The 19,966-nt window shown below is 48.1% G+C and overlaps 2 protein-coding genes across 4 annotated transcripts in view; one reads left to right on the forward strand and one right to left on the reverse strand.

Annotated features, from left to right (window-relative positions):
- The window catches only part of LOC118551618 (zinc finger protein 705F-like), a 54,820-nt gene that overhangs the window by 27,791 nt on the left and 7,063 nt on the right, over window positions 1-19,966 (forward strand). Inside the window, exons 6-9 of one of the 2 annotated variants that reach the window (XM_078069929.1) lie at window positions 159-222; window positions 3,122-3,484; window positions 16,318-16,536; window positions 16,841-17,009. In XM_078069929.1, coding sequence (XP_077926055.1) covers window positions 159-222; window positions 3,122-3,174 — 117 coding nt within the window. In that variant the 3' untranslated portion in view covers window positions 3,175-3,484; window positions 16,318-16,536; window positions 16,841-17,009. Of the gene's footprint in view, window positions 1-158; window positions 1,446-3,121; window positions 3,485-16,317; window positions 16,537-16,840; window positions 17,010-19,966 lie in introns of those variants that run through there. The other variant, XM_036117490.2, reaches the window with a different exon arrangement.
- On the reverse strand, window positions 13,501-19,621 carry LOC118551619 (uncharacterized). 2 transcript variants are annotated; one of them, XM_036117492.2, is made up of 5 exons: window positions 19,543-19,621; window positions 17,781-17,907; window positions 16,798-16,893; window positions 16,249-16,331; window positions 13,501-15,791 (listed from the first exon to the last, which is right to left on the reverse strand). In XM_036117492.2, the coding sequence occupies exons 1-5, from the start codon at window positions 19,552-19,554 to the stop codon at window positions 14,547-14,549; spliced, it is 1,563 nt and encodes a 520-aa protein (XP_035973385.1). In that variant the 5' UTR covers window positions 19,555-19,621; the 3' UTR covers window positions 13,501-14,546. The 2 variants fall into 2 exon arrangements, with proteins under 2 accessions (XP_035973385.1, XP_035973384.1); XM_036117491.2 differs by having other exon boundaries at window positions 13,501-15,794.

Raw genomic sequence — 19,966 nt, forward strand, 5'->3', positions numbered from 1 at the left:
CATTTACAGTGTGTTACGGTGTTGAAAACAAGGCATGTGTAAGTGTCCCGTGCAATTCAACTGTGTACGTACACATGTACATCATACATACACACATACGTGTGTACGCACGCACATAACACACTACATACGTGTGTGTGTGGTGTCTTCCCCCACAGCCTCCAATCAGGCCCATGCTTGTCGACACACCCAAGGGGACATGGACCCTGGACCCTCTCACAAGTCAGCTGCTGGGAAAGAAACCTACTGTGAGATCCATGTGCCCTAGAGGGTCTCCCGTTAAAAGACCTGAAGTGAGCGTCACCCCACCACGGGCAGAAGATCGGACCGGAGATGGCGGTCAGGATATGCCAGGACCCTGCCCTCATCATCACCTTGACAGACAGGCCTGGAGTTTGCCCCTAAAACACATGGCCTGAGCCTCGTCCTGATCACGTGTCATAATACGAACTCCAACCTGGGCCAGGACTCCAAGCTCAGCCTCCAGGCATTGGGCCAGAGATCTGACCATGCCCGTCCTGACTCCCCACAAGCCCCCAAGTACACTAAGGCCTGGTCCCTTCCAGATCACGCAGCAGAGCTCTCAGAGACCTGACCGGGGCTGCGCAGACCGCAGGTTCTGTCCATCGCAACTGGCCTTGGACCGAAAGCAACCCCCACGTGGCAGGAAGCTGCGGGCTGGGGCGCAGAGCACTGGCCCGCCTGAGTGCCGTGTGGACCCGCACTGGTCCTCATCGTCACCAGCCAGCCCCGTTCTCGGCCCGTCCCTCCGAATGGTCCTCCCCACGGCAGACAGTGCGCAACGGGGCTCCAGACCCACGGCAGCTCCCGCCCCGCCCTCCGGTCCGCTCGGTCCAGTCCAGAGCCCTCCGCTTGCCCGGACTGTGCCGATGTCCCCTTGAGCGTCCTCTGTGAACCCCTCTGAGAAGAACGGCCGGAGCGGGACGCCGTGCAGGAGGTGAGCTCAGCCTGCAGTCTCACGGGGCGTGGACGTGACTGTCGCATCCGCACGGGGAGAGGCAGGAGGCCGCCGTTCGCGGCTCTGCAGAGCTTCCCAGCTCCGGCATGTGTGCGGCGGTGGAACCGCAGACCGTGCTCGGGGGACACGCGGCAGACGCCGCACAGGTGCGTAAACTTAACTGTTCTTAACTGGAACTTACTAAACTGTTAGTGGCTTTTATTAAAAATGAGTCAGGTTGTGTGAGTAGGTTTTAAACTATAATGTAAATAGAATGCTATGAAATTAACCTGCTTTGGGTCTGTGAATGATTACATTTTGATAAAATCTGGGAAAAGGACCCAGCCTATCTGGTGTGCATCTTTTAAGCAGTGACCTGTCCAGAGACAAGCGTTTTTGGCTCTGTTGAAGTGTTTCAGTGGGAACCATTATGGGCAATAGTCTGTTGTCTTGTATATTTTGGTTATTAAACATCATTATAAATGTCTTTTACTTTATTTTTTAAAAAATATTTCATTCATTTATTTGAGAGAGAGAGCTTGCACACAAGTAGGGGGAGTGGGAGGGGGAGAAGCAGACTCCCCACTGAGCAAGGAGCCCAATGCGGGGCTCCATCCCAGGACCCCAGGATCATGACCTGAGCTGAAGGGAGACTCTTCACTGAATGAGCCACCCAGGCGCCCCTGTAAATAAGTATTTCAAAAATTAGTTCAGGATCTGCCTGGGTGACTCAGTCAGTGAAGTGTCTGCCTTTGGCTCAGGTCATGATTTCAGGGTAGCACGAAGCTTAAGGAAAGAGCACAGCACACACGGTCCCTTACACTCAACCATCATTTCTCAGCGCACACAGATGTGGTTCCAGTGACATGCCTGTTAGTCCTCCTGCCCTTGTCTTTCTTGCTGACCCTTATTAAATTGAGAGAAGTCCGTAGTGTCTGAGCAAGGCAGTATTTGAGAACCAGCAAGCATTCATTCATTAAAACATGACTGAGCATTTACCATGTGCTCTCAGGCCTGCTGGGATAGGCTGTGGGCAAGGCAATGCGCTGGGGTCCTCAGCACGCTGTCCTTAACCCGCTATGTGCCCCGGCAGCTGGTGGTCCCCGCTGGACGGACCCGGTGGAGCCATCTGGGTTCGGTGGGGACTCTGTTGCCCAGTGCATGGAGGTCTGTCTTTGGAAATGACCTGAGATTCCGCCTGAGGCCAGGCCCTCTGAAGGCTGTGTCTAAGTCTGGGCGTGAGGGTCTCATTCGCCCATGGGTTTTGATTACTCGTTGCGTTTGTGCTCACCATCCCCCACTTTCTACTTCTGGACTGTCGTTTCCTTCCCTACCAACTCGGCACTGGGAAACAGCATATACACTTGGTGCCTTCTACCCCCTCATGTGCTCACGGCCTCATGAGGGGATGGGAGCCCAAAGATACTAGAATTTATAAATCATCTCTACAAGTTCTGAGCAGAAGGAAGTCAATGGAAAGGAGAAAGGACTGAACGGGCATGTCTGTGTTTCTACCCTCCGTGTGGACCTGGACCAGCGACAGACTCAGGCCCTGCAGTCTCCCCGCCCTGGCCCAGCGCGGCCCGCCCCCGCCCGGGTCCCCGGACCCCGCAGCCCGCCCGCTCCGCCTGCTCCACGGCCCGGATGCGCCCCCGCCCGCCCCGCCCGGGTCCCCGGACCCCGCAGCCCACCCGCTCCGCCTGCTCCACGGCCCGGGTGCGCCCCCGCCCGCCCCGCCCGGGTCCCCGGACCCCGCAGCCCACCCGCTCCACGGCCCGGGTGCGCCCCCGCCCGCCCCGCCCGGGTCCCCGGACACGGCAGCCCACCTGCTCCACGGCCCGGATGCGCCCCCGCCCGCCCCGCCCGGGTCCCCGGACCCCGCAGCCCACCCGCTCCACGGCCCGGGTGCGCCCCCGCCCGCCCCGCCCGGGTCCCCGGACCCCGCAGCCCACCCGCTCCGCCTGCTCCACGGCCCGGATGCGCCCCCGCCCGCCCCGCCCGGGTCCCCGGACCCCGCAGCCCGCCCGCTCCGCCCGCTCCACGGCCCGGATGCGCCCCCGCCCGCCCCGCCCGGGTCCCCGGACCCCGCAGCCCACCCGCTCCGCCCGCTCCACGGCCCGGGTGCGCCCCCGCCCGCCCCGCCCGGGTCCCCGGACCCCGCAGCCCGCCCGCTCCCGCCGCACTCCCAGGGAACACTGAGAAAAAGCTTGTTGTGACCGAAGCCCTTTCCAGGTGCGGGCAGGAGCCGGCTCAGCGCTTGCCCCGTCCGTTGCTGCGAGCTGTAACGGTGAAGCGCCTGAAGGACCTGCGGAACGGAAGCTCCCTGCGCACCCGCGCGTGCGCAAGCCGGACCGTCAAAGTCCGCGGCCGGAAGCCCAGACCGGAAGCGCCGCGGCCCGGAGGACGGAAGTGCTGGCACCGTTCCCGCTGGCCCCGCCCTTCTCGGGGCCCCGCGACCAGCGACCCTGCGACCCGCGACCCGCGACCCGGAAGCGCTGTCCGGAAGCGCCGCTCCCGCCCGCGAGTGTGAGCTTCCATGCGGTGGGGAACCGCGCTGCGCGGCAGGGGTGCGGCCCGGTCTTGCTGCAGAGCCCGGAGCTGGGAGGGAGGGCCGGTGTGCGCGGGACCCCCCTGCCCTCTGTCCGGATGCCGTGCCGCGGGCTGTGCCTGCCAGGGTGTCTTTACGTTCCGCCGGGCAACGCCTCCCCCGGAGGCCCTCTGGTGCAGGTGGGCGCGGGGGTGGGGGGACGGGACGGGGGAGGGCGTGCAGAGGGGTGACGGGTCCGTGTGCACGTGGGGGAGGGGGTGCAGGGGGTGACGGGTCCGTGTGCACGTGGGGGAGGGGGTGCAGGGGGGTGACGGGTCCGTGTGCACGTGGGGGAGGGCGTGCAGAGGGGTGACGGGTCCGTGTGCACGTGGGGGAGGGCGTGCAGAGGGGTGACGGGTCCGTGTGCACGTGGGGGAGGGGGTGAAGAGGGGTGACGGGCCCGTGTGCACGTGGGGGAGGGGGTGCAGAGGGGTGACGGGCCCGTGTGCACGTGGGGGAGGGCGTGCAGAGGGGTGACGGGTCCGTGTGCACGTGGGGGAGGGGGTGCAGGGGGGTGACGGGTCCGTGTGCACGTGGGGGAGGGGGCGAAGAGGTGACGGGTCCGTGTGCACGTGGGGGAGGGGGCGAAGAGGGGTGACGGGCCCGTGTGCACGTGGGGGAGGGGGCGAAGAGGTGACGGGTCCGTGTGCACGTGGGGGAGGGGGCGAAGAGGGGTGACGAGCCCGTGTGCACGTGGGGAAGGGGTGCAGAGTGGGTGACGGGTTCGTGTGCACGTGGGGAAGGGGGTGCAGGGGGGTGACGGGTCCGTGTGCACGTGGGGGAGGGGGTGCAGGGGGGTGACGGGTCCGTGTGCACGTGGGGGAGGGGGCGAAGAGGTGACGGGTCCGTGTGCACGTGGGGGAGGGGGCGAAGAGGGGTGACGGGCCCGTGTGCACGTGGGGGAGGGGGCGAAGAGGTGACGGGTCCGTGTGCACGTGGGGGAGGGGGCGAAGAGGGGTGACGAGCCCGTGTGCACGTGGGGAAGGGGTGCAGGGTGGGTGACGGGTCCGTGTGCACGTGGGGTGGGGGTGCAGAGGGGCTGACGGTAGGGGAGCACCCTCGGAAGGTGAAGGACTGCGATCTGGGCAAGCAGCACGGAGAAGGGACAGAAAGGGGCTCAGCGTGGAGATGGAGGAGGGGCGGATGACCGAAGGGTAGACACCAGAGTCATAGTTTGTTTTTTATCTTCTGCGTTTATAGTGTCACACTCGGATTATGAGACTCAGTAGTTTTCCGCTCTTTGTTGTATACTGAAAATATTCTTTGGAACTTAATAATTTTCCACTCTTTCAATGTGCATTTATTAAGGATAGTGATTTTTATTTTTTATTTTGGCATCACCAAAGTTTTGTTTAAGCAGTTTGTCTAATAATACATTTTCTTTATGTGATCTTTTAACCTCGTGGGCTGTGAACTGAAGTTTCCCACTAAGTATGTGCTCCCTTTATCCTTTCTCAGTGAATGTTCAAGGATGGGCTGGATGACAGGGCTGTGTTGTTCTAACAAAGCCCATCTGTTCAGGATGAACACATCACACAGAGCTGTTTCCATGGCTGGCTAGCCTTCATGATTTCCAGTGCCAGTAATTAGTTCTTAACTTCATATTTTCTGAGAGTCCAATGTGATGTTTGAGCAAAGAGAACTACTTGAGATCATTATGATTAAAACCGTGAGAGAGAAGTTGCTGAGGAGTATGAGATACGGCCTGTAATCTGTGAGGTAGGGCTGCGAAGAGAAAGCCTGTTCCTGTGCGGGGGCTGGTGGTCGCATCCTGCGGCTTCTGCGGACCTCCTTGCCTGTCCCAACACACATGAACAGGGTTCCAGGGCAGTTGGGTGGGTGAGGACCAAGACTGTTTACACTAAGCACAGAACATAGGTGTCTCTCCCAAGAAGAGGGGCACCCAGTGACGTGTCCTGAGCTTGGGGAAGGAAAAGAAGAATGCAGAAGGGGGTTAAGGAACCAGGAGTGGGTGGGACACTGGGAAGCTCCAGAAGAGGAGAAGTGAAAATCTCTGCCTGTCTTCACCTGGAGATCTCTGCTCAGCAGGCACTAGCAGGGTCTTCAGTGTCTGATTTCAGTCACATGCCCACTGCTCCCAAGTGACGTGTGGGTTTCACTAGGATAGGAAGACTTTCTGAAGAAACAGAAAAACCAGACTCTGGGTCTCCATGTTGAAGTTTATTGTCGATGCAAGTTCTGAAGAAAAGATTCATGGCAGCCAAACTCTCTGCTTCGAAGGGGAAAAAACACTCCATTGGTATTATAAAAATCTAATAGAAACCGAAAGAAAAAAAGAAAAAACATAGATGAGGGCAGGAGTAAGCAGTAAAGGAGAACAAGACAAAGTTCCATCAACTCGGGTGCTTAGAACATCCAACCTCATCAGCTGGGGAAGCCCTGTGGAAACAGCCGGGCTGCAGTCCCGGTGGAGAGGCCTGGGCGGAGCGTCCTCCGTCCTCCCCTCAGCTGAAACTTCCCACTGACCATCCCCACAAGGGCTGTATTTATAGGGCACAGGACGGGGTCTGAAGTTCAACATTTGTTTGCCTACGTGCAGTTTGGAGTGAGCTGCATTTCTGTGTTATCACGTCTTTGCATCTTCAAGGAGTCTGGGCTGTGTTTGTTTGCCTCCCTCCCAGACTCCATTCCGGGGGTACAGCCCAGCCTGGAGCAGGAGGGGATGTAAGGCGAGACTTACAGCTCTGGGCTGTGTTTGCCTCCCTCCCAGACTCCATTCCGGGGGTACAGCCCAGCCTGGAGCAGGAGGGGATGTAAGGCGAGACTTACAGCTCTGGGCGTCCACACCAGAAGGGCCCGTTCTGACCTGGAAGCCAGCTAATGTCCACTGACCAGGCTCCGAGGTCACTCATGCAGCAGGAATCTCTCACACATCATTGTTTAGCCTGCCTGCGTTCGTGCAGGTCGGGGTGGAAGGTTCTGCGGGACAGATCACAGAAACCTCCATCCATATCATACAGTGTAGGAGTGTGGGAGGTGTCCCCATGTTTCAGTAGAAAGAGGACTCCTGATATGTATGGTTGTGGCACAAGAAGATGTATTGATTCCAAGCCCTGAAAGGCATAGTCTCAACACTCAGGAGTGAGTTAAGAGTGATCTTGCCTTGGAAGGAAGCTCAGACAAGAAGGAAGATGAGCAGGAGTCAGGAATGCCTCTTTCTTAGAAGAAAAATTATATTCTCTGTTGATCGTTATGTCCTCTCCCTCTGAAATGCGATTTTAGACCCTCAATGAGGTAGGGTAGCAGGGATTTCCTAGGGACCAAAGCAGGATGCCCTGCCAATTCTCTGTGAATAAGGACTAATTAATGTGCAGGAATTGCTGGAAAATCTTGGAAAATAAGATTGGTAATGGAAAATTTGATCTCCCTGACTTTATAATGCACTCCAACCTTAGCAAAGTGAGCCTGTGTGGATCTGGCTTCAAAATATTAATTTCTTGGAATAAAGTGAGAGAATGCAGAAACTGATCATGAAAATCAAGGTTGCATTCATTTAATCCACATGATGGGATGGGTTTTATTCCACAATTGCTTTTTAAAAATGAAATCAGGGGTGCCTGGGTGGCCAGTTGGTGAAGCGTCTGCTTCAGCTCAAGTCATGATCTCACGGTCCTAGGTTCGAGTCCCGCATCTTCTCCCTCTCCCTCTGCCTGCCACTCCCCCTGCTTGTGCTCTCTCTGTCAAATAAATAAATAAAATCTTAAAAAAAAAGGAACTCAACCTAAATGTCTAAGAGTAGGAGTTTTAAAAATAGCTCACAACACATACATTCCAGAGACCTTACGTTACTGGATTTGTAAAGAATCGTTCAGTGGCTGCCTCTAAGCACAGTGACTTCTCTGAAGAGCTCTGTGTGCTCCTATGCTCTGGGCAAGATGGAGTCTGAGTGCTGGTGTGAAGTATGGTGCATTCATGGTTTGATAGATTCTGGCAAGACAGACCCTGCCTAGAGTCGCAGTGATACCGTCAACCATCACCAAAATGTGGGCTTCTCACTCAACTGCAAACAGGAGTCATTATTACATTCTTTATTTTTATGTATATAAGGAAAAATAACTATATTTCACTGATTACTGAATAAATGTTATTAATACAGTTGTATTTATAGACATGTCCATGTAAATTAATTTTCCTACTTGGCTCATTTTTCACGTATTTTCCTACCTGGCTCATTTTTCACATGATTTTACAAAATATTTTGTATTCTAGTTTTATCACACACATAGTTATATGTACACATATGTGTGTGCACTTTGATCTATTTTAGTTATAATCTTTATACAGTGAAATAGAAATCTTTACTTCATGCTATCATGTTTTTAATTTTATTTTGGAAGTCTTCCCTTATTCTGTCATTATAAAATATTCTGTTCATTTTAGTCTGAGTATCATATTGTTTGATATACTTACACATGTTCTATCTTCTTGATGAACTCACCTCTGTGTCAACGTATAATGGTCCTGTTTCTTGTTATAATTTCTGAGTTAAAGTCTGTTTTGTCTGATCTAAGTATAGCTACCTCTGCTCTCTCAGGATTGCCGTTGACCTGGAATATGTTTTCCTGTCCCACCACTTTGGATCTGTATGTGTCTTTTTTTTTTTTTTTTTTTAAATTTTTTTATTGTTATGTTAATCCCCATACATTACATCATTAGTTTTAGATTTAGTGTTCCATGATTCATTGTTTGTGCATAACACCCAGTGCTCCATGCAGAACGTGCCCTCCTCAATACCCATCACCAGGCTAACCCATCCTCCCACCCCCCTCCCCTCTAGAACCCTCAGTTTGTTTTTCAGAGTCCATCGTCTCTCATGGTTCTTTTCCCCCTCCGATTTCCCCCCCTTCATTCTTCCCCTCCTGCTACATTCTTCTTCTTCTTCTTTTCTTTCTTAACATATATTGCATTATTTGTTTCAGAGGTTGGATCTGTATGTGTCTTTAAAGCTGAAGCAAATCTTTTGTAGGTAGGGTATATTTGGGTAATTTTTTTAATGCAGTCACCCACTCTGCCTTTTTTTTTTTTTTTTTTTTTAAGATTTTATTTATTTATTTGACAGAGACACAGCGAGAGAGGGAACACAAGCACGGGGAGTGGGAGAGGGAGAAGCAGGCTTCCCGCGGAGCAGGGAGCCCGAAGCCGGGCTCGATCCCAGGACCCTGGGACCATGACCTGAGCCGAAGGCAGACTCTTAACGACTGAGCCACCCAGCCCCCCCCCTTTTTTTTTTAAGATTTTATTTGACAGACACAGCGAGAGAGGGAACACAAGCAGGGGAATGGGAGAGGGAGAAGCAGGCTTCCCGCCGAGCAGGGAGCCCGATGTGGGGCTCAATCCCAGGACCCCGGGACCATGACCTGAGCCGAAGGCAGACGCTTAACCGACTGAGCCACCCAGGCGCCCAAAACAGATGTATTTTTTTATTTGAAAGAGCGAGAACATGAGTGGCGGGAAGGGCAGAGGGCAGAGGGAGAGAGAATCTCAAGCAGTTTCCCTGCTGAGCTTTGAGCCCAGTGTGGGGCTAGAACTCACGACCCTGAGATCAGGACGGGAGACAAAATCAAGAGTTGGATACTTAACCGACTGAGCCACCCAGGCACCCATGTTCTTTTAAATCTTGTCAGACTTTGGTCAAAAAACAAATCCTGCATTTGCTGTATCCTCTCTCATACCTTTTCTACGTATAGTCGTGCTCTGCACTTCTTGTCTCCTCTTGGGGCCTGTGGAATTTCTGATTGTAGGCCTTCTCTTGATAGTGCAAAGCCAGGCCAGGTGCTGACAGCCTTCCTTTTGCTTTCCCTAGTGTGGTGCTGAGTGCTCCCGTTTTGTGTTGACGCACAGTCCCACAGAGTCGGGCCGGCGTTGTCTGCATGCTCTCTAGCCTTCTGCAAGGCTCACTCTGGACGCAGTTGGGAGCGCACTCAGGGAGCTGACCGCCAGGTTGAGAGATGTGTGGGTGATGTGCACTGAGCACTGGGGGGTTCAGAGGTGTAGTGTCCCTGGCAGCTCATGGACAGGCTTCCTGATGGAGTCTGCAGTGGAGTTAGTAGGATCTGCATCTCTTCCGTTGCCCTGTAAGACCTCCACCTGCTCTTTTCACAGAGGCTTCCCAGCCCCAGGTCATGCAGCACACCCCGGTATTGTAGGGAGTGCAGGAAGACCTGGGTTTCTTTGGCTAGAGGAGCAGGTCACTCACTTAGATGCTCTCCCTTTCTCCCGTGGGAGAAAACATGGGTTAGGATGTGCCACTGAGATGTGCCATTTTGGGAGAATGGTGATCCAGTTAAAGTGAAACTGTTAACTCTTACCCTTTTTAATGCACCTAGTCTTCGACGACTTCTTTTTATTTCCTTGCTCCAACAGTGTGCTGGAACTTCTCTGCTGGGCTCCCGAATTTCCACAAAGGCCCTCTCATGCTGGATTTTTGTCTAATCAGTGTTCTTTGACAGGAAGACAGTAGAAAAGTATCCTGGCATGTTGATGAAGTCTGTTTTCTCAGAAAGTAATATTTTATAATAACAGTTGGAGCCCTTTCACAGGAAGGCAAGAAAGAGGGCATGAAGGGAAGGTTTTATGTTTGACTGCATGAAAATTTTAAGTAAAAGATCCAGGAAAACCTGAGAAGTCTGCTATAGACATGGCTCTGTGCAATTTATCAGTCATGTTGAGCTCACTGCTCGGTGAGTCAGAAGATCACGTAAAGAAAGCAAGGATGCCGCTGATAAAAGACTAGCTGGTTAAACAAGGTCTTACTGGTTAATATGAAAAATCTAATGTCTTTACAAACTACATATTGAAATAATGTAAAATTATTTTATTGTCACGAGGCCTCAGTGTTTTTCAGTATTATATACTGAAAATATTCTTCAGTCCTTGTTAATTTTGAGGGGGAAATAATTTAAAAAATTTTAAAAACATGATAATTAGGACATTGGCTCTTCCTTTGTGCCCTATGCCGCTGTTAAGGCTTCTGTTCTGTCCTCCATCCCTGATGACCCCACTGATTCTTGTCTAGATCACTCTTATTTTGCTGCTGTTATGTCTTTATGAGCCCATTGGATCCACCTGCCCCCCATCCTTTATTTAACTCTCATTCGACCTTACTTTCTCTGACTCGTTCTGTCTCCCTTGTTGTTCTCCCTCTCTGATGTGTTCTTTCCTCCATACCCCACACCTGACTAGAAATCCGTACGGACGTACTGAAGATAGCCTCCTAGGAAGAGCCCACTTTCCAGTGACACACTGGGAATGTAAACATACCATGCCAGACACAGCACGGGAGGTGAAATTTGGAACAGGAGAGGTTGGTGCCCCCCCCGCCCCCGGCCCCGGGACCTTCCTGAGGCAGCCTGAAGGGCGGGCCTGAGAAACAGCAGGGCACAGCTCCCAGGAGAACAGAAAAGGGGTCTCAGGACAGGACTGCGGTCTGCAGAATGCTAGGACCAGGAATGGCATGGCACCTGGGGGATGGTCTGGAGGGCCAACAGGGTTGATGGTGGTGAAAGGCAATAATCCACTTCCCTAATTGTGACTTGTCATAGCGTTGGGACAGGAGACAGTGAAGAGCCCAAAGACAGAAAGTCCAAACAGGGATAGCTTCCCATCCATTTTAACTAGAAACAAAGTGAGTTAGACCTGGCGGCAGAACGGCCGTGTCCTGAGCCTCTCGGGGGTCTCCCTGCTGATGGTATGGACAGGTGCGTGGACTGTGCTATCTGCTGGGACTCCTGCAACGAGGTGTGAAGAATGGGTGGGGAGGGGAGGTACCAGTGAATGCAGGATTTGAGTCTCAAAGACAGGAGCACCTGGTCCACTTGGGTGGCACCTTTGCTCCAGCAAATCTGCTTCTAGCTCAACAGGAAGCTATAGGGCGGGTAGTGTTGGTCAAAGAGGCCTCCCCCAGGAAGGGGCAGGGCCAGTGAGGCTTGGGTGAGGTGGTGCTGGGCCTTGAGAAACACATAGCCAGTGTGAGCCGTCCATGCCCCACCTACCCTATTCAGGTGTTTCTGCACCTGCCCCTTCCTCCACCAGTATGTATCACCTCACACTTTTGCTTTGGGGTTTTGCTTCAAAGTAGCTTTGGTCCTTTCCCCTAGTGGAGAATTCAGAATCCTTGATCCCCCAACCTACAGGCTTTCCACCACATAGCTCTATAACTAACTCCTCACCATTCTGCCCAAACTAACACTCTCACTCAGAGCCCCCATCCCTGGTGCCCACAGCTCCCGCATCTCTGGACTGTTCAGACCCTGGGTTCTAGTCTTCCCTTCTCCGGAGCCCCTGCAAGTCCCACAGGCCTGACCCCACAATGCTGGTTTCACTTCTCCCAGGCTCCCCAGTGGGCATGCTCTGTGGGTCTTTACTGCACTGCTGAGCTGGTGCTTTCTACCTCGTGTGCCCTCTAAGACATCACCCTGATCCCACAAGCCCTGACACGTGCATGTGCACAGAGGAGATCTGAGAACACGTGCCTGTGTTGTGACAGTCACGTGTGCACCTTGCACACTGATCACATACTCTCAAACACCATAATGACCCATGCCTTCTAAAGTCACAGAAACAAGGAAACATGACTGTGTACAGGTCACAGAATCACCATATGCCCTCTGCCCACACACACAATTGCTGACACAGTCCTCAAAGGAAAACCCGGCTGTGCCCACGTGTGCTTTGATAATAGGGTATTTCAGCCTTGGACATCAACACGGAAGCCCAGGGCTGAGGCGGCCAGGCATTTGGCACTGGAATGAAATGCATGCTGACCTCCAGCAGAACCCAGCACAACTGCTTTGTATGGCTGACCTGTGGGTTTGATACGAACACAGTACCAAGAAATTAAGTTAGGGAAGTGTAGATAATTAGGCCCATGAGAAAGTATCAAAGTTTTAATGTGATTCCAACTTGTAAACTGGAGAATATAAATAGTTACTATTTTCTAAATTCTGACAAATATATTATGCATTAAAAATAGAGATGAATCATTCTCTGGTTTAAAATGTCTCCAGGTGAATTATTTCCGTTTTGGCCCTGAGTAGCTTGTCCTGGACCAACTAACCAGTGACAGCAGTGAAACCTTACTAAAGTACACAAGCACCTGCTCAGAGGTACTGAAGTGTGGCCTGTTCAGATGACGTGATACAGTCTGAGAAAAGGGAAGCTCGATGATGTGATTTTCATATTCATACTGGCTTTTTCTACTGAAGCATCTGGAAATGAACACCACGGAAGGACAGTCCAGAGAAATAGGCAGCTTTTCTTGACTGAGAATAAAATCAGCTGGAAATTTGTTCAAGCAAAATATTGAGGCTTCTGCTTCCAGGTAAGATGTTGAGTAGAGACAAGACAGACAACAGGAAATTAGATGTTTTAAATTCAGAGATTTGTGAAACCAGAGAGCACTATAAGAACCAGGAAGAGACCATCTGATTTCCACACCTGGGGGAATTTGCTTAGTATAGACACTGAAAATCATGGGCAAAAAAATCACTACACGGAAATAACAAGTAGATGGATATATAAACATGTGGACTGACATAGGCTGATTGAAATATAGAGAATCTCCAATGCTGGGATCCTTTTCCCCATAGGTTTTTAGGTGGGGATAAAGAAGAAAAGAAAGTGTTTTGTCTTCTCAGTTTATATTACTTTGGAAGGTGTCTTCAGTAAATCTAGAGGAATGACCTGAAAGACATGAATGTCTGAATGAAATCAAAGCTGCCACCTAGCCAGAGTCTATTTCAATTCCTGGATGGAAGAAGTGATGTTTCCTCACTCTAAGAGAATAATAAACTTGTCTGGGTAAAACCACATCAACTTCAGTCTCCTTTTTTTGAAGACAATATGTGAAATTAAAAAATTAAAAAATACAAAAACATTTTTGCAAAGCAGCAGGAAAGGTGATGGGAAAAAAAGACACAATGAACAAATCCACATCTATCTTTAGGTTGGAGTTAGGAGGAAAATTTATAATATTACTACACAAAATAGAAGTTATAAGAAACATGAGAAGATGGAGAAATTCAATAGTTCTAGGTTTGGGAAGCTATGTCCTGTTGGTGACATTAATGGGTGAGTTTAAGACTTTACACATAGAAAACAAATTAGTGTGAGGACACATCAATAATCTCTTCAAACCAAAGGGCAGAGATAAAGTGGGGATTGACAAGGCATTGCATACTCACTCTATAAGTTAATCATAAGCATCTGCATTCTCTTTCTTGCCACGTGTGAACAAGGATGACTAATCATACTCAAGCGAGTGAAGACCAATGACTCGGCCTGTCCTCTGGCCTCCCGGCTTTCTGCGTTTGCCTGTGGGGGGAACCGGGACGCACAGGTCTCCTCAGTTGGGTGATGTGTGCGTCTGTGGCTGTTGTGTCAGGGACATGGGCAAGGCTGGGTTGCCTCTGCTTCAGCCCTCGGCTGTGCCAGACTGTGGTTTTTGCCACTAGCAGACGTTAGCGTGAGTGTGCTAGGCATTCTGGAAATAGGATACTCCAAATATCCTCAGTCTCTTTCATGTCCTAGTTCTCACCGAACACAACCCTTTGGCAACAAAATTCTCTTGTCTTCCTAGGAATGATTTTTTCCCCAGTTACTTCTTGTTTTAGCAGACTTCTTCTGCATGCCAAATGAGTTGCTAAATTGATTGAGTGCATAGTGATTACAGATCTAGGCTTTCCTGCACAACTGGCTTGTTTAAAGGATAAATGAAAGTATTTCTGCATTGATTACAGACATATTTTCTCTGACATGTAACTTCTCCATTTTGTTTGACGGAACTGTGGATGAAAATTCTTCCACACTCACTTCATTTACATCCTTCCGTGTCAGTCCATTATCTAAAGGTTTTGTCATATAGATGACCCACATACGGATTCTCTCCACTTTGGATTACCTTCAGTTGAGTGAAGTAATAAGGATGAATAAATGCTCTCCCACACTGATTATAAATATGGTGTTTCTTGAGTATTTGAGCCCTCAGGAGTGTTTGTAGTTTGAAGCTACAGGTGGTGAATCTTCCACATTTATTACCTTTACATGTATTTTCTCGTGTTGTCTAAGGTTAAAATATTTACTGAAGGCTTTCCCGCATACAAAACATTTATATGGTTTCTCTCCAGTGTGGATTCTCTTATGCAATCTAAAGTTATAGCTTCTATTGAAGGCTTTGCCACATACATTGCATTCATATGGTTTCTCACCGGTATGAGTTCTCTCATGTCGTCTAAGGACAGAAGAGTGATTGAAAGCTTTCCCACATAGGTGACATTCATACGGTTTCTCTCCAGTGTGAGTTCTCTCATGTCGTTTAAGGACAGAAGAATCAGTAAAGGCTTTCCAACACAGATGACATTCATACGGTTTCTCTCCAGTGTGGGTTCTCTTGTGTCGTCTAAGGACAGAAGATTCAGTGAAAGCTTTCCCACACAGATGACATTCGTATGGTTTCTCTCCAGTGTGAGTTCTCTCATGTTTTCTGAGGTGAGAACAGTGGGTGAACGCCTTCCCACACAGATGACACTCATACGGTTTCTCTCCATTATGAGTTCGCTCATGTTGTCTAAGGTAAGAAGTTTTACTGAATGTCTTCCCGCATAGATGGCACCCATATGGTTTCTCTCCAAAGTGAGTTCTTTCATGTTTGTTAAGGTCAGAACAGTGGGTGAAGGCTTTCCCACATAGATGGCATCCATGGGGTTTTTTCCTGGTGTGAATCATCTCGTGTCGCCTAAGGTTATAACTCTTACTGAAGGCTTTCCCACATAGATGGCATCCATATGATTTCTCTCCCGTGTGCGTTCTCTCATGCTTCCTAAGGTCAGAGCAATGAGTGAAGGCTTTACCACACAGATGGCATCCATGTGGTTTCACTCCAGTGTGAATCATCTCGTGTCGCCTAAGGTTGGAACTTTTTCCAAAGGCTTTCCCACATTCATGACATTCAAATGTTTTCTCTCCATTTTGAGTATTATTGGTTTGTCTATGGGCAGAGCTTTGAATAAAGGCATTCCCACGTTGATGACATTCGTATGATTTACTTGTACTGTGACTCTGCTTATATGTATTAAAAGATGTCAAATAACTGCTGTCTTTTCCACATTCTTTGCTGATATAGGGATTCTTTCTCATTTTAGGTACCACATATTGAGTCCATGTTAGTATTTCAGTAAAATTTTCTCCGAAATCATTGCATTCAAAAGGATCCTCTTGAGTGTGAGATCTCTGCTTTTTGAAAGGAAATGAGAGACTGTTAAAAATTCCCTCACATTTATTCCTTCCCTCTTTCATCTACATATAAATTCTACAGTCATCATTCAGTGATAGAGTCCTACAACATTGTCTCAAGATTAGTTACATAAACAGGGGGTATTCTTCTCCAGCAAGCATAGAGATTTTCTTTTTTGTAGCATCCCAAATGCAGAGATACCTGATTAAAGACATTATTATGTTTCAAATGTTAGGTATGTAAGTCATGATCATGCAGCTGTCTGTTTACAAGACCTCAGGTTATGGTTTTGACTTCAGATTAATTTCTTCCCTAAAATCAAACTAACCAAAACTTCCTGCTGTGAAAACCCTTGATTCCAACTTAAATTATGGTTGGGTAATTGTGCCCAATTCCTTACTTATTCAATACCCACATCATTTGGAAACACAGGTTCATTCCCTTAAAGCTTACCATTTCACTGATTAATGTTGTGTCCTTCTTGCAGATATGTTGCATGAATATCATTTCTTGTTTTTTAAGATCATCTTCCCTATCTGAAATGATTGGGGAAAAAATTGCCATAGTGACTGACGGAATTAAAATGCTGAAGACACTAAATGCTCGTTGAGTATGTTTCAAATACTGACAGAGATGGGAAAGAATGTCAAATTAAGGAATACCATAAGGAGAAGAAACACAAAGGACATCAACAGTTGACCTTTTCAGGACTGAAATATGAGAAAAAATAAGATGGAGATGGTAAGTTGGGGAGGAAAAGAGGGAAAATCTTCATAGAAGAGAATCATGGAAAGGGACATTTTGTGTATTTTAACTCCAATAAGTACATAACTATTACCTTCCCACAGACAGAACAGAAATTGACACCTGTTAAGTAGAATGATGATATCTGAAAAAATTTTCCCCTATCATACTGTTTTATTTTTTTAAAAAGCCACTAAATTTCATTTGATGATTCTTAGGGCCTACTCACTCACTGACTAGGCTCTTACTGTAGCTCACCTGGACTCTGGCATTGCAGCAAACCCCTCTCTTCTTTTGAAAGGTGCTCTCCTGGTTCCAAGTGGGAAATCGTATCTGATTTGTAGAGTTGTCTGCCTGTTCATAGAAAAAAGATAATTGAATTTTGGCTTCTGTGCTCATAACACTGCATGATCATCAATATAGGACCAACTAATGAGAAAGAATAAGGTAACCTCTGAAAGTCATCCCAGGTAAGAGTATGTTGAAAACAACATGGACAGTCCTTCACCAACAGAAGTTTAACTCTTGACTTTTCCCAAAGACATTAAGGACCTATCATTGTTGATGCCTAACTAAGTTCAGAGATAAACTGTGTAATCTTCAATATTTTAACACAGCGAGAAGATACAAGTTCTCACAGTGTTTGAATAGTATATCCTAAATGAATCCAATAATACAACTCCACCAGAAAAATCTTGGTTCTACATGGAAAACCATTTGTCTGTTTTTTTTTTTTTAAGATTTATTTATTTTAGAGAGACTGGGGGGGGGTGGGAGGGGGAGAGGGAGAGAGAAACTTAAGCAGATTCTGCACTGAGCATGGAGCCCGATGCAGGGCTCAATCCCACGACCCTGAGATCATGACCTGAGATGAAACAAAGAGTCGGATACTCAACCGACTGAGCCACCCAGGTGCCCCTGTTTGTTTGTTTTTTTTTAAATACTGTGGTCTGATCGGTCCCCATAGGAAAAAAAAAAAAAAGTCAGTATATTTACTTACCAATTCAAAAATAATGAGTTCCCACCACTGTTTGGTTGTTGTGGAGATTGAGTAGCAAGAAAGACATGAAATTCTAGTGGGATGACAAATGTAAAATGTGAAGAAGATTGCTGTGAGGTAGTTGTGGGTAAGAAAGAAGACAGTCTTCAGAAATCACAGAAATGAGCAATCTTTTCCACACAGCTGTTGAATGAATGAGTGAACGGACATATACATACATCATAAACACTAAGAGACTCACCAATTGAGACCAGGTGACTGATGTTCTCCAGCATCACATCTCTGAAGAGTTTTCTCTGGGACCTGTCCAGCAGGGTCCACTCTTCCTGAGTGAAGTCTACAGCTACATCCTCAAAGGTCACCGATTCCTAGAAGATGATGGACGTTGTTTTCAGACAGGGCCATCTCTGCCAATACTCCGGGGAGGTTGGTACAGGGGACGGCACTGAGGAAGTGGGGGCTGCGTGGACAGAGAGCTCACACAGGATGTTGGCCTCAGTCCGTTTTCAGTGCACACCTTGGACACTGGACTTTCAGATATACCCAGACACACACTCAAAGTACATATATTTCATTATAGAGATACCAAATGAGATGTGGATATAACCTGTGGATTTCCCAATAAACTTTTAATTAAGACTTCCAGATCATGAGTATAAAAGTCTCTCTGGAAAACTTAAAACTAAAACACTAGTCTCCACCAATTTCAAATAAATTTATGGACTCATTACACAACCTGCCACTTTTTAAGAACTTTGATTAGATTACTCCCTTATATGACCTCAGTTTCACCATCCATGAAATGGTGTAATGACCTTTTATGAGTTCTTAAAGATCCAGTGACATAGTAAATGTCAATAGCAAACATTTCTTAAACACAACTTCTAGTTTTATTATCCAATAACTGTCAGAGTATTGAAGCAATCTCCATAATTCTGCAAAACTGAACAGAATTCACACAGGATATGAGATCAGCAGCACATCCTTTTATCTTCACATTACAGGTGTTCATTATAAAGTATAAGCCTAAGTGGTTCATGAGCACGAGCCAGAGGCCCTGAGACTTCCGTAATGAAGGACAGTATTATCCCCGACCCTTCTATTGCATGAGGCCCTTCACATATCAGTTATCATTGTGCTTTTCTTTATCTTGTCTTTCTGTTCAAGTATGCTTAAAGCCATTTTATTGTTCTTATCTCTTCAGCTCTGATTTGTAGAGCTCAAAAATTTCCAGAGGTCCTTAGGTTTTATTTTACCTCCTATACTCCTTTTCCTGAATTACACTCAAAGTTAAGAAAACAATACTCCCTATACATTGTTTCCAGTTACCAAACTTGAACTAAGGGAAATTACAAAGAGGGGAAAAAAGAATCCCCTCATTTGGGACAAGAGAAGTAATGAATTTTAGTTTTCTCTTTTATAAGTTTCAAAAAGTACAAATACATTCTATCAAAACTTTTAAGAGGTTTACATTTGAAAAAAAAAAGAATGACTCCACATTGGCTTCTCTGGCATGACCATCATTTATTTTCCCTCAGTAGTAATTAGCATCCCCCACCCCCACCGCCCCAGCACATATACTGGATTGACTGAGCTCACATGTGGGAACATCTGCCTTCCTATTGGGTTGTAAAGTTTTACTCCTTATTAATCTCTATCACCTGCATTGACCTGAATCCTAAGCCCATTACAGTCAATAAAATGGTTAATGAATGAATTTTTGGTGCCGACTAGGGCATGGGATGGATATGAAAAAAAACTCTCATCTCTCCTGAAAATACAGGGCATTAACTGAGGCTGAGATATCTTAGCATAACATTGGGAAAGAGATTACCATGTGATGAGTCCTTGACCAAACAGGACCATTCCACAGTTCGTGGAAAGCTTAAAGTTCAGATCCTTGAAACACTTGAGTGTACTTAGAACACGAATGCTTGTAGATTTATGTCCACATGATGGCAACAGACATGCTATTTCAGTAGAAAGAATAACTCCCTACTCACTTGTGAGTCCATTCTTAGTAGCTCGATTGTCAAGTGTCTTCTGGATTTTCACTCATACACAGTCTCACCAATAGGAGGCAAAGCTGAGGAAGGAGAAAGGAATCATGACACTCCAGCTGCCCACAATTTCCATACCCACTCGTTACGAAGCTCCACTCCTTCACCTGGAAGTAATCCCCAGCAGAACCGACAGAAACATGCAGTGTGCTCCAAAGGAAATGGGGAGGGGAGGACAGCTCTCCAAAGTTAAGGCTCTCTTGTTGCTTGGAGAGAAGATAGAAGTACCCTCAATTTAGGAAGAATGTGAAAAGCCAATTCCCTCCTGATTCCAAAACAGGATTTCTGGCACCTGCCAAACGTGTAAGCATTGTGAAATTTCTCAGACTTAGGTATTAGTTTATTAGCAGTTTCCCTAACTCCTCCT

Source organism: Halichoerus grypus, chromosome 3, assembly GCF_964656455.1.
Source record: "Halichoerus grypus chromosome 3, mHalGry1.hap1.1, whole genome shotgun sequence".
In the NCBI taxonomy this organism is placed as follows: Eukaryota; Metazoa; Chordata; class Mammalia; order Carnivora; family Phocidae; genus Halichoerus; species Halichoerus grypus.